Genomic DNA, 26,300 nt, shown 5'->3' on the forward strand with positions numbered 1-26,300 from the left:
GAGAGAAAGAGACGTATGCTGATGGGCGGAGGATAAACTTGGGTAGACAAAAGTAGGGGCACATGGGATAGCCTACTGATTTTGGACGGCAAGGCGCACCGAGGAAAGTTTAAACGGAGAAAAAGGGTTTTTATATAAATACAATTTTATATAATTTGCCTTATTACGTTTTTTTGCTATTTCATTTATTGTTTTGTTTCACATCCTTCATGATTTCAGGACATGTAACATGATAATGCATGGCAAGTATATATGTATATATTTTTTAATCAAATAAGTTTATCATTGTGCCCGAGGATGCGGTCTAGATAGGCAGCTCCCTATCTGATGTAGGCCTACTGACATCAGGGAGAACTCCTGATATATATAAAAATTATTACTTTAAATACCTTGAGCATTAGGTGTTGTTATAAAGGGCCACAATAGCAATTGACTACTAATTTCCTGAAAGGACACGACATATTATTTCAAGTCGCGAGAGCAGTTTCAGAGCTGTTCTCATTTGTAACGTTTCATTTTAAAACCTCATGATAATTAAAAAACTATAGGTTTGTACTTACAAAATGCAACTTTTCAAACCACAGAACCGTGAAAGTGAACTGCAAAAAAATCTAAAATTTAAAACTTAAAAGAAATGGTGATTATAACCCAAAATGTTTATGATGAATAATATGTCCATGTTTTCTAACTGTTCTCGTGCACACTTAAGGCATACTGTGAATTTGATCATGACAGTTTAACTAAATCATTCCTTGGCTGTTTGTGACTAACTATAGCTTGCTGTAAGGATGCCACCTAGTGGACATACTACCACACAACACTGGCCGGTCAGAGCAACAGATACATTTCAGGTTACATAAATGCGCCTTTCCAAATGAATCCGTTTCAAAGCAGTGAATTCCATGTACGTTTTATCAGAATGTGCTTCCTAAGAATCAAACTTTATGCATAAAATAATAAATCACCTCAAAAGCATAAATATTTTTATTCAAAATTTTTGTTTTTATTTTGGCCAAAGAGTGTATTACAAATCCATTGCATATTTAATATGCCAAACAGACAAATATGACAACGTAATAAGTGCTTTAATCTGTCTTATTAAATATGTATTTTACAAATGCTACTCCACCAATATTCTACTAAGCTGTGGAAAACCCTGAAGAGATCCAGAGCTTACACTCTTGACCAGCTCACTAATGTCCTTACGACACACCGGGCATAGCTTGGCAATGGCACAGAGGACTTCCTCAAGAGCATCCTGTGAAGGTTGGTCTGGGAGACGTCCACTGGATCCTAGCAGAGTGAAGATGTTCTGCAGCCATCCTTCATCTCTGATCAGAGTGGTTATCCAGGGCTGAGCTCGAACACAACCGCCCAAAGCCTGCAAACTGAGCCTCCAGAGCTCTCCAGCCTCCTCCCAGTGTTCCTCCCAGAGAGTGCTGATCCGTGCCGGTTTAGAAGCCTGTCCGGACTGCACAGCACTCAGGAGAAAAGACAGAACTGAGGAGAAGAAACGCCGCTGTCCTAGTTCTACAGGGTCTGCAAAGATTCAAGACGTCCATTATTATTAAGCAGCAACAATAAACATATTCAGTTTTTTGACATTTAGATTGCATTTGCCATCATCTAATGCACACTTAAAGGGACATTTTATGTCTCAATTTTTTTTTTGTATGGTTAAAGGTGCTCTAAGTGATGTCACACATTTTTTAGGCCAAAAAAATTTTTGTCACATCCAGCAAACATCTCCTCACTATCCGCTAGCTGCTTGTCCCCTGAACACACTGTAAAAAAATGGGGTCTCTCTAGACACCACAGGCTCCACAAACAACAAGAAAAACAAACTGGGCTCACCCACACCACAAAACATAACAAACTGTTCCAGCCAATAACTGACAAGAAAGATTTGGGGGTGGGGTTTGGGGGGTTAGTGCATGCATGAGGAGGAGGGAGGGTCTAGATAGCCTCCGTTTTGTTTGACAACAATTTGAACGTCAACAAGAAGTTACGACTCCCGGCATCGCTTAGAGCACCTTTAAGTTTTAGTTTAGATAACCCCGCCAAGCACTTATTTTCTTTTTAGTTCTTTTTATGAATTTCATCAGTGCTAAGATACAGATCCCATTTAAAGCCAGTAGTACCTGTGGAAGTTGACTTCAGCCTGGCAATCATGAGACCCAAAGTGCAACAGTTTGCTGCTAAGACCAAGAGGCGTGGCTTATGGAGAAGAACAGGCAGTGCTTCACTCAGCATGCTCTCAAGAGCAACGAAACAAGGATCATTCCTGAGGGAGTGCAACGGAGCAGTGAATCAAGTCATGGTTAAGGAATAGCTTATCCTGTACGTGAGTGAAGATCTGTGTGTACCTGACTAGTTCTGGCTCTGTGATGGCAAAGTTTAGTAAAGCAGAACATGCCGTTTCCAGACTGGGGTCTCGTGTCACCGTTTTCCCGCTCTGACCTCTCAAAGACGCCCAACCTTTAGTCAGGAAACCTACAAGCAAGGCTGGAGTATCCAGAGAGAGAAGAACCCGCCTTGGCCCATCTTCAGCCGAGAGGTGGCACAGAGATGGGAGTAGATATCTAAGAAAGAGCAAGAACATATATACACTTAGCATAAGATCGCAAAAATATATACAACCCGAATTCCGGAAAAGTTGGGACGTTTTTTAAATTTTAATAAAATGAAAACTAAAGGAATTTCAAATCACATGACCCAATATTTTATTCACAATAGAACATAGATAACGTAGCAAATGTTTAAACTGAGAAATATTACACTTTTATCCACTTAATTAGCTCATTTAAAATTTAATGCCTGCTACAGGTCTCAAAAAAGTTGGCACGGGGGCAACAAATAGCTAAAAAAGCAAGCAGTTTTAAAAGATTCAGCTGGGAGAACATCTAGTGATTAATTAAGTTAATTGACATCAGGTCTGTAACATGATTAGCTATAAAAGCTTTGTCTTAGAGAAGCAGAGTCTCTGAGAAGTAAAGATGGGCAGAGGCTCTCCAATCTGTGAAAGACTGCGTAAAAAAATTGTGGAAAACTTTAAAAACAATGTTCCTCAACGTCAAATTGCAAAGGCTTTGCAAATCTCATCATCTACAGTGCATAACATCATCAAAAGATTCAGAGAAACTGGAGAAATCTCTGTGCGTAAGGGACAAGGCCGGAGACTTTTATTGGATGCCCGTGGTCTTCGGGCTCTCAGACGACACTGCATCACTCATCGGCATGATTGTGTCAATGACATTACTAAATGGGCCCAGGAATACTTTCAGAAACCACTGTCGGTAAACACAATCCGCCGTGCCATCAGCAGATGCCAACTAAAGCTCTATCATGCAAAAAGGAAGCCATATGTGAACATGGTCCAGAAGCGCCGTCGTGTCCTGTGGGCCAAGGCTCATTTAAAATGGACTATTTCAAAGTGGAATAGTGTTTTATGGTCAGACGAGTCCAAATTTGACATTCTTGTTGGAAATCACGGACGCCGTGTCCTCCGGGCTAAAGAGGAGGGAGACCTTCCAGCATGTTATCAGTGTTCAGTTCAAAAGCCAGGATCTCTGATGGTATGGGGGTGCATAAGTGCATACGGTATGGGCAGCTTGCATGTTTTGGAAGGCTCTGTGAATGCTGAAAGGTATATAAAGGTTTTAGAGCAACATAGGCTTCCCTCCAAACAACGTCTATTTCAGGGAATGCCTTGTTTATTTCAGCAGGACAATGCAAAACCACATACTGCAGCTATAACAACAGCATGGCTTCGTCGTAGAAGAGTCCGGGTGCTAACCTGGCCTGCCTGCAGTCCAGATCTTTCACCTATAGAGAACATTTGGCGCATCATTAAACGAAAAATATGTCAAAGACGACCACGAACTCTTCAGCAGCTGGAAATCTATATAAGGCAAGAATGGGACCAAATTCCAACAGCAAAACTCCAGCAACTCATAGCCTCAATGTCCAGACGTCTTCAAACTGTTTTGAAAAGAAAAGGAGATGCTACACCATGGTAAACATGCCCCATCCCAACTATTTTGAGACCTGTAGCAGAAATCAAAATTGAAATGCGCTCATTTTGTGCATAAAATTGTAAACTTTCTCAGTTTACACATTTGCTATGTTATCTATGTTCTATTGTGAATAAAATATTGGCTCATGTGATTTGAAAGTCTTTTAGTTTTCATTTTATTAAAATTTAAAAAACGTCCCAACTTTTCCGGAATTCGGGTTGTATTGTGCACATTTATTTTTATAAAATTCCATTAGTTTTTCTGGACTGTGGGAACCTTCTATTAAAAAAGCCATATTAATGTCTTACCTAAGAGCAGCTTCTGTGCTCCAGGTCCCATCTTGTGAACTGTTGCTGAAGGACATCTTTGACATCCAATCAGCAAGTCCCTTCCCCTTTTCCCCTCCCTTGAAGTGACTTTTAGCATAGCCAATGAGAAAAGGCAAGAGGTCAACGACTTCTTCCTTCAGACATGAGGTTTCCTCTGCAAGCCATGCACAGAGGGAGCGAAAAGTGGCGAACAGAAATGGCTCATCATAGCTGGTCTGCGCCACCTAAATGGGGAGACAATAAGTAACAGTTTATTATTCAAAGTGTTTTGCCATTCTGAAATATTCTTCAGAAACATTCTCCAACCACAAACTTTTAAACCGTAATACAGTGATGCATATGTTTAACACTTGCATTCTCACCTGTTTGAGATAGTAAATTTCAGCTGAGAATGCCTCCTCCAGAGCTCCTAGGACCTGTCTGCTCTGCTGAAGACTCAGGCCAGTGATAGCTGTCTGTATCTGAGCAGGGTTTGAAACCGTCCCTTGGCTACAGGCTTGTTCCATAGCCGCCTCCATGATGCGATAGCAGGCAGTAAGTATGTGCTGCAGCTGGGGGGAGATTTCTGTACCCGGCGGTTCTTCTAGACCCATCCTCACCTCCACACACGCCCGGTTCACCAGCAAGCAACAGAATTTAGGAGGTCCCGTTGACTCCCATCCATACAGGTCCAGAAGGCAGGCAGATACTACCAAAACCGAGCCTAAATGCTCTTGACTGAGCTTGCCCTGAACCAAAGGCAGCAGCGAAGCCCATAGATTACCCACAATCTCCTTAAGCACCAGGCTTTCTGACTCAACCCCGGGTGGAGGAAGAAACGGCGCTATTTGAGAGCATATCTCTAACCGGTCCTGATCTGAAACTCGGCAGAAGTTTTCCGAAACATTTTGCAACAGCAAGAGAAGATCAGACGAGTGTTTAGTCCAAGCCCTCGATCTTATGCTAGATGACAACAGGTGTCCCAACAGCGGAAGCCCTTTTTCATGGCTGAGAGTTTGTTTTTTGAGTACGGCTCTACATAGAGCCAGAACAGCACCACGGGTGAGAAGCTGCTCGGGGCCGTGCGGTAAAGCACATACAGCATTTAGAACCTGATAGCAGTCACAAGCCAAAGCCTCGTCCAAGGTAGACGTACTAGAAGTGGTCTGGGAATCTGTAGCACTTCCACTCTGGGATTCTTTCCCAAGTGTTTTTGTCTGTTTATCTGTCCAGTTGGGTCCGTTCTCCAGTATGCTCAGGATCAGAGGGACTGTGCTGAGAAGCTGTGGATGAGCAACCATGCTTGTGTCTGTGCTGAGAGCAGCCAATAGAGCAGTGCCCAGAGAGATCAACTCCTCCGGGGGCAATCCGGAGCTGTCTTCACCCCGAAATGCTGTAACCAGAAGGCGTGCGGGAAGATTAAAACCTACTGCTTCAAAAATCTGATGTAGAGTCCCGTTATCCAGCTGTCCTGGTGGACACAGCCTTGTGATCTAAATGCAAGAGAAAACAATGAGCAATACAAAAGATGTTTTCAGTATTGGGTGGATGAGGAGGATACGCTGTTGTTTACCAGTAGAAGTGCTGCTAAAATGTGGCTGTCATTCTTTGCATGAGTGAGAGCATGTAGACAGCGCTCCAGAACCTCTCTCTGAGACGGAGACAGGCCCCTGGGTTCAGAACTGCTCCCTTCTGCTGAATTTGGCTCTGTATTGGGTGGATGCTGCGGGGTAGGGACTTCCTCTGGGTTGAGATTCTCTGCCATCTTCTGGGCCAACCTGTAAACAACCATCAGATATTCATTCATGCATCAGAAGTTGTTAACTTCTTGGGATACTAGTCCAAATGTATGCATATAATGCCTGGTGTGTAACTACTGATAGTGCTTCAATATGCTAGATTCAGGAGTCAGGCCTGAAAAAATGTCTAAGGCATAATCAGGTTCCGCAGTTTAACAGGTTAAAGAGTTCACGTCAGGTTCAATCACACAGCTGTGAAGGTAAATGACTGTTGTTCAATGTTTATAAATGCATTATAAAATAACTAACGTTAACGTTTAGAAGAGTTTACTAAGTAGCAAGCAAACGTTAAGCTAAACATGTTTTAAAACCATATTCAACACATATAAATGTTTTAAATTATGTAGACTGGTGTAAATCAAATAAAAAAAAAGCCATAAATGTATACCATATGAAAGAACAAACCTAGAGCCAGGCAGGATTATCGTACACGCGTTGAAGCCACGTACGTGGAAACGGAAAGACTCGCGAGACGTACGAGAGAAGTCTATTTCAAAATAATAGTCCTTGGTAAACAAAAGAAAAACAGCAATGAGATATGTGCGACTGATTATTCGAATAATATTGAGAAGTATGTATGTTTGTTTGTAAAAAAAAAAAAGAAAAGTCTTAAAAGGAGGGTTTCTATTTTATTAAGCACGCTGAGTAATGCATACGCAAATAACAAAATACAAAATAATAAATAGTAAACCAAGGTAACTGACATTAGGCACTTAATTAGGCACTAAATATTATGTTATATTGTAATATAAATATTAACATGAATAAAACCAAAATCTAAAATTAATTACAAATAAATTAATACAATTAAATAAAACACAAAAAAGATAAACAATACTGATTTAATATAGTACATGAATAATAAAATATAAGTAATATCAATACAATATACTATTCATAATTATAATATTAATATCATACTATAGCATTAATAGAACCCAAAATATTAAACCTAAAACCAGTTAATGAATGAATTAATAAATAATGCTTTGCTTTTCCTGACTGGAATTACAAGAACCTCTATTTAACAGGAAACAGAAAATGATGAAAGGAAGGTGAAGTTAGACCTGATAAAGTAATAATATGTACTGATTCAATGGCTGTTCTTAACAGTCTACAATCCTTCGAAACAAATAGAACTGACATTTTAATAGAAATCATGATCAGGTTGTACAGTTTAAAACAAATGAGAATTATAATTTATATTCGATTTATGTGGGTACCAGCACACGTGGGAATTCAAGGGAATGAGGAAGCAGACAAAGTAGCAAAAGAATCATTAAAAATGGAAGAACCAAATATAAACATATTACTCAGTAGATCAGAAGGTAAACAGTTAATTTTAGAAGCGTGCAATAGGAAATGGCAGACAGATTGGGATACATGTCATAAGGGGCGGTATTTTTATAGGATTCAAAAAACGGTAAAGAAAAGCAAAATAAGTCTCAATTTAAGTAGAAGAGAACAAATTATTTTTACACATTTACGAACAGGACATTCTAATTTAAATTACACTTTACACATTATAGGGAAGCACAACACAGGTTTATGTGAGGTTTGTTTGGTAGATGAGACGGTAGAACATGTTTTTAAGGAATGTAAAGCATATGAAGAAGAAAGGAGGATTCTTAAGGAAGATCTTCAAGCAGTAGGTTGCCGGGAAGTCAAAATAACTAATATATTAAATGCTAGTTCAAATTCAAGGAAACATATAAATGTAGTCATAAAACTCATCAAGAAGTGTGGGTTATATTATAGGATATAGAAATTAATTCATTCTTTTCACACTCCATCACAGTAGGTGGCGGTATGCACCTTTGAAGTTGGTTCGCAACCCGCCATAAAACCAAAATAAGAAGAAGATGAACGGAAGGTTTGAAATCAAATGTGAGCGAGTGGAGTAGCGTTAGTCCCTAATTTTTATTGTCCCGAATTATAACTGTTATCCGCCAGAATTAAAACTAACGTTACTTACGGACCAGGGGCAACAACAATAAGCGCAGTGAGTTTCTACACAAAGTCCTTTAGCGCGGAATTCAATGCTCTGTCTATTCAGTCTCATCCATTCTTAAATAGACATATAATTTAAATAGTTTTTATTCCATAAGAACGGTACCACTTATTTTGTTTAGCTGACTCAGTGAATGATGTCTGTTTTTAGATGTCCGCTCCACTCCCGCAGAAGGGTCTTGGACCGGGTGTATTACCTGTCATGCCCCACCAGCAGCAGCCACAGCCCGGGATGCCCCCACAAGGTGCCCTGCGGGAAATCTCTCCCGTTTATCTGTGCCGCATCGGTGAGGAGACTGTCCAGGACATCGTCACACGCACTATGGAGATCTTTCAGATCGCACGGGCCACTCAGGTGAGTTTGCGTCCTCGATCTTTAAGTATACAGAGAATCTGAGATCGCTAGTTCACAGTAACGTTACTAGTAGCTGGTCATTCATTCCTAGTTGCTTCATTATGAAATAATGCTCCAAGGCAAGTGCAACATTGATCAAATCAAGATATATAATTATACTATTAGTACTATATATATATATATATATATATATATATATATATATATATATATAGCATTTGGATAAGGAAATAAGAAATTTTAAAAGTTCACACTATGCAACAAATGTCATATTTTGATTATTAATATAAATATCTCTCATAACAATCAGGGCAGCATTTAAAAAGCAGATGTAGAATGAAAAGGCTGGTTGTTTCTTCTAGCTTCCCAACGGTGTGACACAGAGCCAGCCAGCGTATCAGGACCGCTTTGGGAAGCTGCAGGAGCATCTGCGTCAGCTGACACTGCTCTTCCGCAAGCTGCGTCTACTGTATGAACGCTGTGTAGAAATGACCCCTGACCTCCAGGAGTCTACAGCTGAGGTGAGCCTCATCTGTGTTTACTGACATACATTATAGAGTCTTCTGTTTGTTCATGTGGCCTTTTGATAAACTCAGTCTTTTTCCTAATTAAATATTTAATGGTCATTTCACTTATTCTGAAATACCCTCTTAGGTCACAACTTACATGTATTAAAAAAATAAAATAAAATATTTTGTGTATAAGGTATTAAAGGGTTAGTTCACCCAGATAGCAAATTTATGTAATTAATGACTCGCCCTCATGTTGTTTCAAACCCGTAAAACCTCCGTTTATCTTTGGAACACAGTTTAAGATATTTTAGATTTAGTCCGAGAGCTCTCAGTCCCTCCATTGAAGCTGTGTGTACGGTCTACTGTCCATGTCCAGAAAGGTAAGAAAAACATCATCAAAGTAGTCCATGTGACATCAGAGGGTTGGTTAGAATTTTTTGAAGCATCGAAAATACATTTTGGTCCAAAAATAGCAAAAACAACGACTTTATTCAGCATTGTCTTCTCTTCCGTGTCTGTTGTGAGAGAGAGTTCAAATCAAAGCAGTCTGGATATCCGGTTCGCGAACAAATCATTCAGTTCACCAAATCAAACTGAATCGTTTTAAACGCTTCGCATCTCTAATACGCATTAATCCACAAATGACTTAAGCTGTTAACTTTTTTAATGTGGCTGACATTCCCTCTGAGTTCAAACAAACCAATATCCGGGAGTAATTCATTTACTCAAACAGTACACTGACTGAACTGCTGTGAAGAGAGAACTGAAGATATGGGATTTAAAATTTAATATAATCCTGGAAATACAGTTTGAGTGTGAAATATTTTTATTGAAACGTTTTAAGAGAAAATAATTTTTTTTTTTTTTACAAAAATTACTGTTTAAATTAGAATTAAATAAATAAATAAAATAAAATGGAAGCTCTTTCATTATTAGTCTCAGAGGTTTTTCTTTTTTTAAATCATTCATTCAAATCCGATTCAATTTCAGGAGACAGTTATTGTTATTATTACAGATAACATTTAAATAATGTGTTTTCTGCCATCCTTCCAGCTGGTTCCTTATGTGGGGGAAGAGACGACAGCTGTGAGAGTGGAACCGTGCAGCCCAGCTGTTATTCAGGAGAGACAGGAGGTTCTAGAGGTTTGCTTCATTGTTTCATATCTCTAAACATACTATTACACTGCAGTATATACAAACATATATGTACATGTGTGTGTATATATATATATATATATATATATATATATATATATATATATTGTATGTGTATGTATGTATATAAAAAAATATTTGCATTTATTTGATAAAAATAAGTCATTTTGTGAAATATTATTACAATTTAAAATGTAATTCATTCCTGTAATGCCAAAGCTGAATTTTCAGCATTATTACTCCAGTGTTCATCATCACATGAAAAATACATATTAAACGATGTATAACGTTGCATGTAATAATAGTGCTCTGAGCTTCTCCTCTCATGCTTTTTTAACAGAAAGTGAGGCAGAAGAACCAGGAAATGAAGGTGCTAATGGACCAGATGAGGAACCTCCTGTGGGATGTCAATGCCATGCTCACCATGCGAAAATGACAGCAGTACGCTTCGTAGTAAACATCTGACCATCCTCCGTCAGCCCTCATCTACGGTCTCCTCACTCTCACTTGTTCAGGTGCTTTCACACAGATAGCAGTGTACAGCAGACTGCTCGTGCAAATGCCACATAATATTTCATCTTGACAAATGAGATCAGGCTTGGCAGCTTTTTTGTGGTCCTGCCTCATTTACAGTGTTAAATCCCAATGCTCTGATTAATAACTGCTTCATCAAAGCACTGAATTAGCATCAGAAACAGGAAGTAATGTAAAAGCCATGCAGATGATGTATGCTAGTCATGCTGTTGGCATGAAAAATGATCACTGCGGACTAAGCTTTGTAAATAATAGTGCCTACTATGATCTTTTGTGCATTCATTGAACTGTGTGATGTGTTTCACACTGTTGCTCCTCAGCAAATATGTACTCAGGTAGAGTGTGTGTTTCCCTGAGCTCTGTATTACACTCCTGATATCTGCCTTCTGGGGAAACAATCGTCTGAAAAAAACCCCCGAATTAATTGCAGGATGATAGCTTTTTGTAAACTAAACTAGACTTTTATACAAAACAAAAAAAGAAAAATAACTCTTTTGTCATGTGTTTTCTTTTAGAAAATACAAAAACAGAATGCACAACATAATTGACATTACCTTCGGTGTAACATGCTATTATATCTAAAACGAAACACATTTATAATGTTAAAATAAGTTTCAATGTTTCAAATAAATCTGTTCCTTTCAATTTATATTAATCAAAGATTTCTGAAAACATTTGTCAGTTTCCATAAAAATACTAAGCAGCACAACTGTTTTCAACATTGATGATAATAAGAAATCTTTTAATGAGCAACAAATCAGCATGTTGGGATGATTTCTGAAGTATCATGTGACGATGAAGAATGGAGTTATGATGCTGAAAGTTCAGCTTTGCATCACAGGAATAAATCACATTTGAAAATATATTTAAATATAAAACAGTTATTTTAAATGGTAATATTAATTTTTCTGGTTGCACGGTTTAATAAATGCAACTCTGGTGAGCATAAAAGTCTTGTTTCAAAAACGTACATCTCACCCCAAACTTTTGAGCAGTAAACTCATAACAGCCATGAATAAAAATACTACATTTTTGTAAGTTACCAGTCAGCATTTACATTAACGTACATTTATTTTTTTTTTACAAACTTTTAAGTGCACAAAGCTCCATTTCATTTTCTAATCAATGTTGATTCAGTAACTGCTCTTTGAGATTTGTCTGTGATTTAATCTGGTGAATCCTGAGTTCAAGAATGATTTTGAACAATTCATTACAATAGACTCTTTCATTACTTTGCTTGGGCATCTGTAATTATACAACTTTTCCATATGTTTTCATATAAATTGTATCTAATCTAATTCAACTCTAAATTGTCTAAAAAAAAAAAAAAAGAAAAGATTCCAGACAATAAAAAAAAACCTTTTCATCTAATGTCTTGCTATTAAAGCGTAAAATTATTTTATGATTTATTAACTTGCCACATTTTGGGTAATAATTTTAGGCACAGTTGCTGGGAACAGCAAAATAAAACCATAATTTCACAAATATAGCCACACACACCATTTGCATTTTGGAATTATTTTATTGGTCATGTAATTCCCACTTCATGTAATCAGTCAGTTGCTTTGTGACTCGTGTGTTAGTCCATTGCACCATTAGACTCCCTTAATGCTACAAACTCCTCCAGTCAAACAGCAGCTGTAATGATTGACAGATCTGTGATGTTTTCTCATCCATGAAGCTGTCAGCCATTAATTGAGAACTGGACATTTGAGGCAAAAACCTGTCTCTTGTCCACCACAAGCTAGCAGCCCTAGCGGAGGGATAGAGTTAAGTCTCTGCATCAGCATAAGTATCAGTTTGTGATCCATCGCCACTCGTTCATCTTGGCTCAGACACGCTCCAGGTCTTTGTACCTCTTGCGCAGGATGGACACGTGGTCCTTGAAGAGTACGGGGTCCAGGCGAAACTGAGAGTGCACTAGAGGCATGTAACCAAACCAGCTTGCAATGGTGTTGACACACTCCTGCCTCTGGGTAAAGTGCTCAGGGTTCACCCATGGGGCCATCTTAGTACCCTTAGAATGGACAGGAAATAAGACGCCAAAAATATATCACACTGATTGGTAGGACACACTTCTCATTACCAATTTTCAGCTTGGCACAGCAATACATCTCATTTCCAAAATGAACTAAAACTACCAAAACTCTCAAATGAAGTCATTCTTCCATAACACTAACAAGTCCTAGCGCTTTATCACTCATAAAACAATTACCTTTTAGGTGAGCTATTTCTGTAAGATTCAAAGGTATGTAAATCACATTCTGCAAGGGGTATGTAAACTTATGAGCAGAATTGTTAAGTACAAAGTGTTGGCTCTCTGGCCTCACCTGCTGGGTGGGCATCTCGTTGTACTGCTTCCTCTGCGCTACTTTAATCGGTGGCAGGTGTGTCACAGAGGAGACCAAGAAATTCATCAGGATATCCTCACAGTTAGAGGTGCGATCCACTAGCGCACGCAGAGAGGAGGGCAGGTAGTGAGAGAACAGGTGATGGTAGTACCTGTGAAACGCAAAGACATCAACACATAATCGAGAGCACTGTCTCTGCTGGTCATGTTAGAGAGCTTGATGAAGCGTGAGAGACATCAACACTGTCAGAATATGTCAGCTGCAGCCAATCACCTGTGATAAAATGCCGCTCCGGTGAGGACGATGGAGTACTCGTTGGTCCATTTAGAGGTGTAGCCCCAGGCTTTCTTTACAGGGTCCCAGAAATGGCTTCTGGGAGGGTAGCCAACAATCCTCTCGGGGAAACTCCGCCACACATGGAAAGCAAAATTAATCTGGAAGGGTTGGATTACAGAGGAAAAACATGAATTAGCTTTGTCATGTATGTGTATATATATATATATGTACAGCTGAAAAAATATAAATAGATATAAACAAACTTCAAAAACATGAGAATTATAGATTTAATAAAATGCATATTTGATCAAACAAAATGAAACAAATGTTTAATTTTCATTTAATTTAAATTGATGTACTAAAATACATAAATGTAAAAATTAATAGAAACTATATAAACATTGAAAATAAAAAAATTGAAAATATGAAAACCAAAACTAATTCAAAATATTATTCTAAAACTATTATAGCATCTCAAATATACTAAAACAACACTGCGCCATAGCAACCATCTAGAACCCTCCAGAATCATTGTGGCTAGATCTGTTTTTACAGTTACAGTGAATTTTTATTAAACTAAATTAATAAATAATAATAATGTATACTATAGATTTAAATATATATAAATAAATAAAATAATGATCACAGTTTTAATAAATAAATGAAAGTTTAACTTAAAATAGATTAAAGTGAAATAAAACCATGCAGGATGAAGAGGGAACTCTATACCTCGCTGGTCAACAGCACTGTGTCTTCATCTAGGCTCAAAACTGCCTCCGTCTCAACAGCTGCATTAGGCAGGAAACGGCTGCTCGTCTGCAAGCACAGAAGGTGGCAGAGAAAAGAGCTGCGTGAGACACGAGGTGGAGAGAGAGAGCACAAGATCATAGACATGACTTGACTGTTCTCTCACTCGAATACTCACTTTCCTTCTGCCATCTGTGATGAGAAGGGGCACTGGCATAGGCGGCCATTTACTCCGGTGAGGGGGTGGCTTTTCACTGTTCCACAGGATGATGATCTGACAAGAAACCCAAACAAGAACACACACTATCACAGCATGCACACCAAACTGGCTGATGTGTCTTCATAGGCTTTTGTTTGTGTCCAACTATATTAACACTGAACTGCTGTGAATCTGCATTGATATCACCGAATAAAAGGTCATTCTTTAGTGGTGCAGTAACTGCCACTTTAAGTTTGTAAAAATCCATTTTGCTCTATATTTTTATAAACACTGACTGTAGTACTGTACCTGTGAGCAGTATTTTGATTTGGAGACGACCTGAAGAAGCTTCATGATTGGCTGAGACTGGGAGACCAGAGGAGAGGTGGCATGAATTACCGCAGTGAACTCCTGACCTGGACTGATTCCTACATCATCAGAGGAAAAGGAGTGAGCGTCCTTTGCCATTAAGACACTATCCATACTATATACTTAGTATAGTGTCAATGGCACAGTGTTTGAAATGGCAAACTATTACTTAATATTTATATGCAATACACAGAACACACACTTATATTATAAAAAAAGTTTTTTTTTTAATGTGATTAATTGCGATTAATCGTTTGACAGCACTAGATTATAGTATTTATTAATATTTTGAATTAACTTCACATTCACATTTTCAGTTTTCATTTTAATTTAAGTTGTAGTATTTTTTTTAGGTTTGTGTTTTTTATTCATTTTAATTTTTAACATTTCTTTTTTTTCTTTTTTGTTTTTGTTTTAGTAATTTCAGACTTATTTATTTTGCCTGTCAAGAAATTTCCATTAGAAAAGTTTTGTAAATAAATTTTTAAGATTTTAGTCTAATTTATATTTTATTTTAATAGTTTTAATTCTGGTTAATAACAAACACTGCTACCAAAATACTAATACTTTTTTTTTTTTTTTGCGGTATGCATACTGTTGCATACAAATCATTAAATTTGTTACATTTGTCAAAATATGCAGTATACAACCAGAACAAACTGTGTAAAATACAAACCCAATTCCAAAAAAGTTGGGACACTGTACAAATTGTGAGTAAAAAAGGAATGGGATAATTTACAAATCTCATAAACTTATATTTTATTCACAAGGGAATATAGATAACATCAAATGTTGAAAGTGAGACATTTTGAAATACCTTGCCAAATTTTGGCTCATTTTGGATTTCATGAGAGCTACACATTCCAAAAAAGTTGGGACAGGTAGCAATAAGAGTTAAGCAATAAGAGGAACAGCTGGAGGACCAATTTGCAACTTATTAGGTCAATTGGCAACGTGATTGGGTATAAAAAGAGCCTCTCAGAGTGGCAGTGTCTCTCAGAAGTCAAGATGGGCAGAGGATCACCAATTCCCCCAATGAAAAATAGTGGAACAATATCAGAAAAGAGTTTCTCAGAGAAAAACTGCAAAGAGTTTGAAGTTATCATCATCTTCAGTGCATAATATCATCCATAGATTCAGAGAATCTGGAACAATTTCTGTGCGTAAGGGTCAAGGCCGGAAAACCATACTGGATGCCCGTGATCTTCGGGCCCTTAGCTGGCACTGCATCACATACAGGAATGCTACCGTAATGGAAATCAAAACATGGGCTCAGGGATATTTCCAGAAAACATTGTCGGTGAACACAATCCACTGTGCCATTCGCCTTTGCCGGCTAAAACTCAATATGTCAAAAAAAAGCCATTTCTAAACATGATCCAGAAGCGCAGGTGTTTTCTCTGGGCCAAGGCTCATTTAAAATGTGTGAGGAGTGGCAAAGTGGAAAACTGTTCTGTGGTCCGAAAAATCTAAATTTGAAGTTCTTTTTGAAAAACTGGGATGCCATGTTATCCGGACTAAAGAGGACAATGAAAACCCAAGTTGTTATCAGCACTCAGTTCAGAAGCCTGCATCTCTGATGGTATGGGGTTGCATGAGTGTGTGTGGCATGGGCAGCTTACACATCTGGAAAGGCACCATCAATGCTGAAAGGTATACCCAAGTTCTAGAACAACATATGCTCCCATCCAGATGACGTCTCTTTCAGAGAAGACCTTGCATTTTCCAACATGACAATGCCAGACTACGTACTGCATCAATTACAACATCATGGCTGCGTAGAAGAAGGATCCGGGAACTGAAATGACCAGCCTGCAGTCCAGAACTTTCACCCATAGAAAACATTTGGCACATCATAAAGAGGAAGATGCGACAAAGAAGACCTAAGACAGTTGAGCAACTAGAAGCCTGTATTAGACAAGAATGGGACAACATTCCTATTCCTAAACTTGAGCAACTTGTCTCCTCAGTCCCCAGACATTTGCAAACTGTTATAAAAGAAGAGGGCATGCCACACAGTGGTAAACATGGCCTTGTCCCAACTTTTTTGAGATGTGTTGATGTCATGAAATTTAAAATCAACTTACATCTTCTCGGTTTAAACATTTGATATGTCATCTATGTTGTATTCTGAATAAAATATTGACATTTGAATCTTCCACATCATTGCATTCTGTTTTTATTCACAATTTGTACAGTGTCCCAACTTTTTTGGAATTGGGTTTGTACTGTATCCCATAATGCAATACAATCAACCTTATAGTGTGACAAATGAACGGATGAATGAATGATTATTGAATATCAACTATGATTATTAACATCTTTCTTGACTCACTGTTTGATTTCTGTATTATAAAACCCAATTTACACAAAATATGACAAAAATGAAGATGATGGGATGATGAGTGGATTTTGTTGCCAGAATAAAACATGCAATATACAATAATGAGGTCATATGACAACAACATAGAATACAAATGTTCAAACATATTATTTGTTTTTGGTTTTTGTTCATAATGTGCAGTTTGTTATTATTCATTATTTGCTTGCTGGTTATTCCATTCGGATTTGTTCTCAGGTAATACACACTCTTACTAATAAAGGTTCCAAAAGGGGATTTGCAGTGATGTCAAAGAACCATTTCGGGATCCTCAAAGAACCTTTCTTATTAGTGTAAAGAACATTTTAATAATCTGATGATTTCCCTCCCACCATAAAGAAAATTTTGTGCAATGGAAAGATTGGAGTTTCATAGATGCCAATAATAAACTTTTACGGCACAGAATGAAGTACGTATTCCATTCCAAATAAATATGCATACTCCAAAATATTTTACAAGATTTGGCACAGGCTTACCAAGGTTTAAATAATAGAAGGGGTAGTGTGCCAAGTGCGTTGAGTACTCGGGCAGAACCAGCAGCCCTCCAGGTAAGGCATTCCACATGAATTTATTTCTGGAGATGTGAGAGTACACTCTGTCCTTTATGATCTGACAGACATCAAGATGGCAGTATTAAATACAACAATCACATCAAATCACAACAGCACATTTAATCCCTATTGGTTTTTAAGATGGCCAGCAGAGGGCAGACCAAAGCCATACCTTTGTTCAAAATTGACAGTTCATTTGCCAATTAACCTAAGGGCAGGGGACTAAGTATGTGCTAATGATGTATGGCTGGTTTAATTTCCCCTGACAGACCTTCCTCTCTGTCAGATCTGCCTCTGTATACACGTCTAAGCTGATCCATCTCTCACCTCCAGTGTGGTGAGTACAATCTTATCCACGGAGGAGAAGTAGGCCTCCCAGAGCATCTGTGTACGCTGTCTGAGAGCCAGCACCCTGTCATTGCCCACAGCCCGCACCGTGGAAGGTACCTTGAGGGAACAAAGTGACAAAGAACTCACTGGTGAGGCTAATTGGTGTTCCCATAAAAACCTTAGTTGAGTTTCTGTTGACCACCTCCACAAACTCTTCCAGACACAAATGTGCAGCACTGACTAAAGTGTTTTGCAATTAAATGCTACAGTACCCACCTTATTTTTTTTTAACAAGGAATTAATTTAATTTCTGTGAATGTGTGAGAGGAATAACAAAGTGCAGTAAATGGTAGAAAGTAGTTGCACTAGTATGTTTAGATTAACGACATTGCATTAAAATAATGTAAGGAATACCAGTTTTCCATTTCAAGCAACATAACGAGCTGTTTTTGTAGAGCTAAAAATAACTGTATAGCCCCGCAAAAAACTGGAAGTAGCTTGCAATTCTAATGATTTAAATGTCTTATAAAAATCTCCTATAATGGCTTTTATATTTTCATCGTCTTCCATGGCAAAGCTGTAGTTTATATTTTTTGACACCGACGCTAATTTTATGTCTGTCGGGTCTTTTTGATAAAACTGGCACATTTCATTGGTGCCATCTTTAATCTCTCAATGAGTGCTTATGAACGAATGAATGAAACTCATTTGTCCTTGTTTCACTCCATCTCAAATCATGCTTGCAGAAAGCACTTGAGACACAGTGTGTCTTCCACGGCTCAGAACGCTTTCAACAATTTTTTTTAGTCTCAAGCTAGACTGTACTGTACATTACTTGACAGATTTTTACGTAGAAAGGGCGACAGCACACCACATTAAAATAAATTATAATTCATATTTTTCATAACCCTGGCCAAATTCAAAAACTTACAAAAATTAAGTCATCTTTGAGAAAAAGGGCCCCCTGGTGTTTCGGTGGCATTAAGGAAGGATAGGCTTTGCATACAGGTAAAGTTATACAATGGTTCCAAACTCTAATCAATATCTCATCATCTTTTTGGGAACGTACTGTATTTATTTACAGTCAGTTGGTCATTATCATGAAAAAATTGATGATATGCTCTAGTGCGGTGTTTTTAGCCTCAAGTAATAAAATACTTTATAAATACACAATAACTTAAGTGCAACTGAATTAGCAAACATGTTATTTCACATAGGGCTCTGATCACATTGTCATGATTGGAATATATATTTTGTTACATACTTTTTCATTAATCTTGGTTAATGTTAATTTTGTACATTTGTAACATTTCAAGTTTTACATTTATTAAAAAATATATATTAATTAACGTTACCTACTATTCAAAAAATTCGTGTTGGTAAGATTAAAAAATGTTTTTCTTTGTTTAGTTTTTGAAAGATGTCTCACCTTGGTTGCATTTATCTGATAAAAATACAGTAAAAGGAGATATGTTCAGAAATATTTCTATGGTTTAACTTATAACATATATATTTATATCTTTAAAGTGTGATTTAATCCTTTAAATCTGAATTTTCATTAGCCGGTCTTCAGTGTCACATGGTCTTCTTTCAGAAGTCATTCAGATATGCTCGTTTGGTGCTCAAGAAACATTAAAAAAAAATTATTATTATCAATGATGAAAACAATTATGCCACTTCATATTGTTTTGAAAACTGTGATACTTTTTCCCAGGATTCTTTGATTTCAAAGAAACAGCATATAAATAAACACAGACCAAGATGAACAAATGCTCTAAAATGTTCATTGTTAGTTCATGACACCTTATACATGAACTAATGTAAACAAATTGCACCTTTATTAAATGTTTTATTCAACTAGATAATGGTGATCTAAGAACACACACCTTCCCTTATACATTCATATGAAATCTTCATGATAAAAAAGTGCATGTGCATATTATTTTCAACATGTTTTAATTAGCAGTTTCTTCCATCCTCATGTTCCCTTCTCAGAAAAGTGACATCCGAGTTCTTCACACGAAGTTCTGTTACCTGTAGCAACAGTCTCTCGTCGCCCTCGATGACTGCCTGGTTCCACTGGATGACATCAGAGAAAGGTAACTCCCAGCCATTACTGAGTAACACCGGGATACAAGCGGCCTGTGAGGGATACAACCACAGGAGACAGACAGTGGCTTGGACTTTGATTAGCATCAACATAATTCATCTAATGAAAAACAAAAACACACACAAAAAAACAGACCAAGTTCACTCCAAATGCACTGAAAAATAGATATAGTGCATCTGATTTTCCCTTTAGGCAAGGTTATGAGATATATAGCGTGTGATGAAAAGGCTGTTGGTTGTTTAAGAAGTCTCAGAGGGGCCTGTGCATGACTCACTGCTCCCATCCAGCTTTTTTATCAGACACACCGCCAGACAGCTGTGTTAATTACCCAATAGGAGGGTGAGGTAGAAGAGAAACAGGGGTCCATGATTTATTGAAGTGGAGTTGCTCGCCTTTCCTCTTGTTTACTATTCCATCTTGATGTTGCTCTACTTTTCCTCCCAGATTCCTTGTTTGCCTTTTTTCTTCTTCTTTTCGTCGTTCAGCTCGTATTCTGCTCTACAGTGAGATTTTTAATTAAATCACAAGAGAGTGCAATCCTAAGAACAGGCCAAGATCAAACACAACCCCTCTAGCTGTGTGTAGCCATGCTTTCATCCTAAACAGCATTAGAGGACACAGGGGCAGACAGCAGCAAATTGCTTCAGGTGACTGATTGCCAACTTGGCCTTCTAAGCCCACAGAGACCCAGGAGCTGGCCTTTGTTTCATGCTCTGGGATGATAGCTCTAGGGCCGCCCGACTAGCACGGATCCCTCTTGGCACTGATCCATACCGTGGTTGCTTGCACAGCCATTTTTCTAAAAGGAGTGTGTCGAGGAATCAACACCAGAGAGAGGTTGTGAGATTAGAGAGAAAAAAAAGCAGGATCTGGATGATGGGGTCAGAGGATGTTCTAGAACAGCAGTTCTCATGCTGTGACGTGGATTTTTTGCAGTACTAATTTCCAGTATTAAGATATTGTATATAAATTTCTGTAGATATGATCCATATACATTGTTCTGTTGTTAATTGGATGAGCCACGTTTGAAGCTGCTGTAAAATTCAAACATGTAACCACATATTTTATTTTATTAGTAATGTATTTTTAATTGTCATGTTATAGCCTGCAGTTAGGATGATAAACTATAGTCTATTAATTTGTGTTTAATCTGATCAATATTAAAATAAATGTAACTAATTAAACACACCCGTGACTGTATTCCTTAAATTGTAAATTTAAAGGTCGGCATCAACAATACTACAGCGAGAATAAAAGCTACGCCTTCTTTCTTTGTGTGAACATTTGGGTGGCGTTATGCAAATCTTCCCACACAGTGACATAGACATGTGGGGGCGTGTTTAAATGAGGCGTTTTGGGGGCGTGGACAAGTCTTAATTTTAAATAGAATATCTCTTTGGGTATGAAACTTTAGACTTTGCAACTTTAGGGATTTTATCTATTCACAAACAGCTTGTAACACTCCAAAGAGAAAGGAGAACTTGAAATCGCATCATATGATATATTAAATCAAAAGATGGCATTATGTCATTCACACAGTCTGTAGGCTTGTGCCCAGAGATGTCAATGTACCACTGCTGAAAAAATTACAAGGAACACGAGGAAGCCATCTTTGATTTGAAAATGTTTAGTGCCAGCCACCTCTAAAATCCCAGTTTAGGTGCTACTTGGCCTGAAATGTTTGAGAACCTCTGTTGTAGAGCTTTCAGCAGTGCTAGTAATTGCCAGTTCTTTCTGTGGCTTTGGCTGCCCCCAAAGAAAAGAGATCTATGGAACTCAGACAGGGGCTTATATAGAAAAGCACAGAGGGAGAAAAAGACAGAGGAGTAGAGTAAGGGAGAGCCGAGGAATCAGTGTGAGGGCCGAGCTGGCTGCCAAACCCACCGTTCTGTGGATTTATCCATTCAGCGCGGCTCGGCAGAGTCGAAGCGAGGGCACCCTCCGTGAGCTTCCGGCCCTTTCACACACACCACCAGGACGCCAAGAATATATGCGCCTGTGAAGTTTTTCCACTCGATGGCTAATGTGCTGTTTATCTGGGAGACTCCGAGACCTGACTGTTTTCATAATCTACCAAACCTTTCTTGCATCTCTAAAAGGCTTGTTGAAGCATACTTGGCTGTATTCAGTTTTCAAAAAGTTTTACCTGCAAAGACTCCAGGAAACGGAACGACCCCAAGCGCCGACCGCGGGGAACAAGACAGAAGGTGGAGTTGTGGAGCAGCTCTTGATAGTCAAATCTGGGAAGGAAAATAGAAACAAATAAAATTTGGTTAAAATATGGCAAATGCACAGTCATGGCCTAGTGCTCAGGATTTGCAACAGAATCCAGATTTTATGTGAACCGATCCAAAAAAAGTAACAAAAGTAGGGATAGACTAACATTCAAAAGTTTGGGGTCAGTGAGAATTTTTTACTTTTTAGAAAAGAGTCTTTTATATGCTTGCCAAGGCTGCATTTATTTGATCAAATACACAGTATAACAGTAATGAAATACTGAAATATTATTTCAATTTAAAATAACCTTTCTATTGTAATGTATTTTAAACTGTAGTTTGGTGCTCAAGATTTTATGTTATGTTTAAAACAGGTGTGCTGCTTACTTTTGTGTAACATGTAATAAATTGTTTTAGGATGGTTTGATAAATATAGTTCAAAAGAACAGCATTTATTAACAAACCAAGTCTTTATTGTTACTTTTGATCAATTTAAAGCATCCATGATGATTAAAAAATATTCATATCTTAAAAAAAAAAACCTGACTCATATATAAACAAAGGCGGTTACTGTACATGATCTAACATGTTGATCTGAGGCGATCATTTAAGTGAGATGAGTTACTCCATCATTTCCTGTTTCTTTTCTCCTCTCTGTGCTATCAATAAAGTGTCAAAGGAGCCAAAAGGAAAATGAAAAAAACACCAACATTAAGGAAACCCATTACCCAGTGCAAAGAACAACCGTTCAAAGGCTGTTTCAAGAGAGGCTCTTTGAGAGCCACACTGGCACTACTTAAAATGCAGCCATGCTAGAAGGGTGTTTTGATCCAAGCAAGCCATCGTTTTTTCCTCAAGCTGTTGTCCCTGGCAACCATTTATGGTTTCTAAGAATACGCTGAATCCAGAAGCTTTGTGTGATTGCCTTCACTGGATGATAAGTGAGGGTGAAGGTGGGAAAAAACTGCAGTTGACCCAGAGTGTGTTAATGAGTATGGATATTGGGTATTGTACAACAGATCTGATCCCAGATAGATGTTCCGTCAGCACAGCAAGTGCTGAGCTGCCATCTGCCCTGAACAGAAGAACATTTTATCGATGCAGTCTGACATATTCAATATTAATTGTCTGCTGAAATTCACAGGGAAAGTAAAAAAAAACTAAAAAATGAATAATGTAAACTGTTTCTCAAGAGCCTTGCAAAGTAACTTTGGACATCATTGTCAGTTTTGTTGTTGATAACTACAAATAAATCTAAAACTACTAAAATCTAAAACTCACTAGCAAAAAAAAAAGTCAACAAAAACATAACAAAATTGCTTAAAATAAAATGAAATTAAAAATACCTAAAAATGAAAACTAATTCAAAATACTATAATAGGATATAAATAATACTAAAATAACAAACACTGACAGAAAATTCCATGCAGGTGTAGCATTTCTAAAACTTGTGGTTAGTTCTTGAGAAGCTGTTTATATCAATCTCCCGCTTTGTATATTCTACTTGTCAACATCTCTGCCATGTCAATGATCTTCTCATTGACACATAAAAATGTTTTGCTTCTGGTCTAAGTGTTAGAACTGTGTGTGTGCTTCTTACTGGATATCATTTGAGCCTCGGTTTTACTGTAAGACCCTTCATTTTGCTTGGCTCCAGGTTATCCATGTGTGGGTAGAACCGTTAAAACGCTGAAAGAATCCAATGTTCTCCATCAGCTCAGCAGAACAAGTCCACGCCATCTGGCCCTGAGTGAAACCTCCAGCAGGAGTGTAAACACACTTGTATGAAAGCATCTCTATCTGCATATAGCAGGAGGTGTGTTTATTTACCGGAGAGCCAGTGGAGTAAACACTGCTACCATACATCTTTCTGTCTTGGCACCCCTCTTAAAGCACTCTGAAAATTAAGAGCCAATCTATCCAATCTCTGCCTTTCAATTTCAGTTATTTTTTTCAACATGCATCATCTTTGAGCATCCAAACAGAGTGCATTTTCACAAATAAATAAAAACGGCATAGAGAGCTTGTGTTAAATTCCTGAATAGAAACCCAGTTGGATTTTTTGGAAGTTGTTTTGGACTTTTTATTTGTATTTTGTGATAATGACTGATTGATCATACATAATGCTGAATTCACTGCTTCAAAAAAAAAAAAAAAAATTTATATATAAATACTAAAGCATAAATATATACATGTATATTTCTTTAATGGTTACATTTTAGGTCAATCTGAACTGAACACTGACCATCATAAACTAGCCTGTAATGTGCACTTATGTAAGCAGATGTTTTTAGCAGAGAATGTTCTGATACAGTGAGTTTAATGGCTGGATGTTTACCCTGCATTCATCAGACCTCTTTATGCACTCGGCCGCTGTAAGAGGCTGGATTGTTAGGTGACGCTCTAATCTGCTCTTCTGTTTACTACCTGTTAAGAGAACCGATGTATATTAGCTAATACATCAGTCCTTTCTGAGTGTCTGTGATGTAGGAAAACGAGGCAGGGCTGGTTTGTATGCACAGTGCGTTTATAATGATGCACATGTTTGTGTGTGGTAGCTTTGGCCTGCTGTCGTCCCCCACTGTGTGTGTTCTTCCTCTGTCTGCTCTACTGTATTTTAATGAACCCATTTACTCACAAATAGTGTAACAAATAAATCATTTAACAGTGTTTTGTCTCAAAAAGTGCATTTACCGGCACATGCGTGGAACAAGGCCAGTTCTGCTGGGATATATGTGTGTGTATGTCTCTCTAAATTGGTCATGAGATAATAAAATTACATCATATATATCTCAATTCTGTACCGTTGTCCTGTTGGTAATGTGTGTGTATGCTTAGGATCTTAATGCAACGTCTAGTCACAGTTGTAGACAAAATTTTAGTCTGCTCCTCAAACAAAGCTATCCCGTGACTTTAGAAGTCTTGAATATAGTACATGAGTCATACAGACTACTTTTAGCATTTTTTGGTTCTTTTTAGAAGTCTCCCCATTCATAATATGGAAAAGAGCAGCCAGGACAGAAGAAAAAATATCTTACGGGTTTGTAATGTTGTGAAGTTAAGTACATGATAAAAAACAATTAAAGGGTTAGTTCATCCAAAAAAATGAACATGCTGTTATTAATTACTCGTCCTAATATCGTTACAAACCTGTAAGACCTTCGTTCATCTTCAGAACACAAATTAAGATATTTTTGATGAAACTTGAGAACTTTCTGACCCTTTACAGCAAGGGAATTACCACGGTCGAGGCACAGAAACATAGTGAGACATAATTAAAATAGTCAGTGATGCAAGCATAATTCTATGAAACTATGCAAATAATTTTTGTGTGCAAGAAAAACTAAAATATTGACTTTATTCAACAATTTCTTCTCTTCTGTGTCACTGTCATTAACGGAGGCCAGAAAGCTTAATTTGTGTTTTGTAGATGAACGAAGGTCTTACGGATTTGGAACGACAGAGGTTGAGTAATTAACGATAAAATTTAATTTTGGGGTGAACTATCCTTTTAAGTATTGAGTAAAATTTAAGTAAACTATCAATCAAAACTTGCATGAAAAAAATAGGAAAAAAAAACAAAAAACAAATATTTCACTCATAAAGTCAGTGACTATGAAATCTATGTTTTTGAACAAATCAGTTGAGTGAATGATTCATTACCTCAAATAAGTGTTTCATAAAGCAGTCGGCACATTTTGTTTTGAACAAATCGACTAAATGAATGATTCAATGACTCGCTATTAAGGACAGTCAAAGTTTTGTTCCTCGATGAATCAGCATTTTTGTTTTAATCTGTTCACTGAACAATTCAAATGGCTAACTCATAAAGATGGTCATTTGTCGCCATCTACTGGTGTAACAGTGTAACCTGCAGAAAGATTCGCTAAAAACTAAACCAACCCCAGCAATCAAACAACAACAAAAACAAACAAAGAAATATCCAGCGGGGTGTCTGAGTCTGCTGCGTGTGTTTGGATTCCCCCTGCTAAGTAAACTCAGGGCCATTCTCACTTGGTTAAGAATAGATAGCTGCAGGTGTGTGTCTGCTGTTATTTCTATTCATATATGGCAGACCAGAC

The 26,300-nt window shown here is 37.7% G+C and overlaps 3 protein-coding genes across 6 annotated transcripts in view; 1 reads left to right on the forward strand and 2 right to left on the reverse strand.

The window, feature by feature from the left end:
• Window positions 1-971: 971 nt before the first annotated feature.
• LOC132145300 (neurochondrin-like) lies at window positions 972-6,643 on the reverse strand. Of its 3 annotated transcripts, none has more exons than XM_059556201.1 (7): window positions 6,512-6,643; window positions 5,898-6,102; window positions 4,708-5,817; window positions 4,325-4,569; window positions 2,367-2,582; window positions 2,142-2,284; window positions 972-1,539 (listed from the first exon to the last, which is right to left on the reverse strand). In XM_059556201.1, exons 2-7 carry the CDS (start codon window positions 6,087-6,089, stop codon window positions 1,121-1,123), a joined length of 2,325 nt encoding a protein of 774 aa, XP_059412184.1. In that variant the 5' UTR covers window positions 6,090-6,102; window positions 6,512-6,643; the 3' UTR covers window positions 972-1,120. The 3 variants fall into 3 exon arrangements, with proteins under 3 accessions (XP_059412184.1, XP_059412185.1, XP_059412183.1); XM_059556202.1 differs by having other exon boundaries at window positions 6,573-6,594; XM_059556200.1 differs by lacking the exon at window positions 6,512-6,643 and adding an exon at window positions 6,202-6,224.
• Window positions 6,644-7,983: 1,340 nt separating this feature from the next.
• LOC132145302 (mediator of RNA polymerase II transcription subunit 30-like) lies at window positions 7,984-11,175 on the forward strand. The gene is made up of 5 exons (XM_059556206.1): window positions 7,984-8,125; window positions 8,285-8,488; window positions 8,851-9,009; window positions 10,054-10,143; window positions 10,496-11,175. The coding sequence occupies exons 2-5, from the start codon at window positions 8,285-8,287 to the stop codon at window positions 10,589-10,591; spliced, it is 549 nt and encodes a 182-aa protein (XP_059412189.1). The 5' UTR covers window positions 7,984-8,125; the 3' UTR covers window positions 10,592-11,175.
• Window positions 11,176-12,191: 1,016 nt separating this feature from the next.
• LOC132145301 (exostosin-1c-like) overlaps window positions 12,192-26,300 on the reverse strand; it is a 48,885-nt gene continuing 34,776 nt past the window's right edge. For both annotated transcript variants that reach the window (XM_059556205.1, XM_059556203.1), the window contains exons 3-12: window positions 22,149-22,242; window positions 19,927-20,034; window positions 17,890-18,009; window positions 17,488-17,620; window positions 14,572-14,690; window positions 14,242-14,337; window positions 14,046-14,132; window positions 13,314-13,474; window positions 13,020-13,191; window positions 12,192-12,706 (exon numbers count right to left, since the gene is read on the reverse strand). In XM_059556205.1, coding sequence (XP_059412188.1) covers window positions 12,521-12,706; window positions 13,020-13,191; window positions 13,314-13,474; window positions 14,046-14,132; window positions 14,242-14,337; window positions 14,572-14,690; window positions 17,488-17,620; window positions 17,890-18,009; window positions 19,927-20,034; window positions 22,149-22,242 — 1,276 coding nt within the window. In that variant the 3' untranslated portion in view covers window positions 12,192-12,520. The remainder of the gene's footprint in view (window positions 12,707-13,019; window positions 13,192-13,313; window positions 13,475-14,045; window positions 14,133-14,241; window positions 14,338-14,571; window positions 14,691-17,487; window positions 17,621-17,889; window positions 18,010-19,926; window positions 20,035-22,148; window positions 22,243-26,300) is intronic.

Source organism: Carassius carassius, chromosome 8, assembly GCF_963082965.1.
Source record: "Carassius carassius chromosome 8, fCarCar2.1, whole genome shotgun sequence".
Lineage (NCBI taxonomy): Eukaryota > Metazoa > Chordata > Actinopteri > Cypriniformes > Cyprinidae > Carassius > Carassius carassius.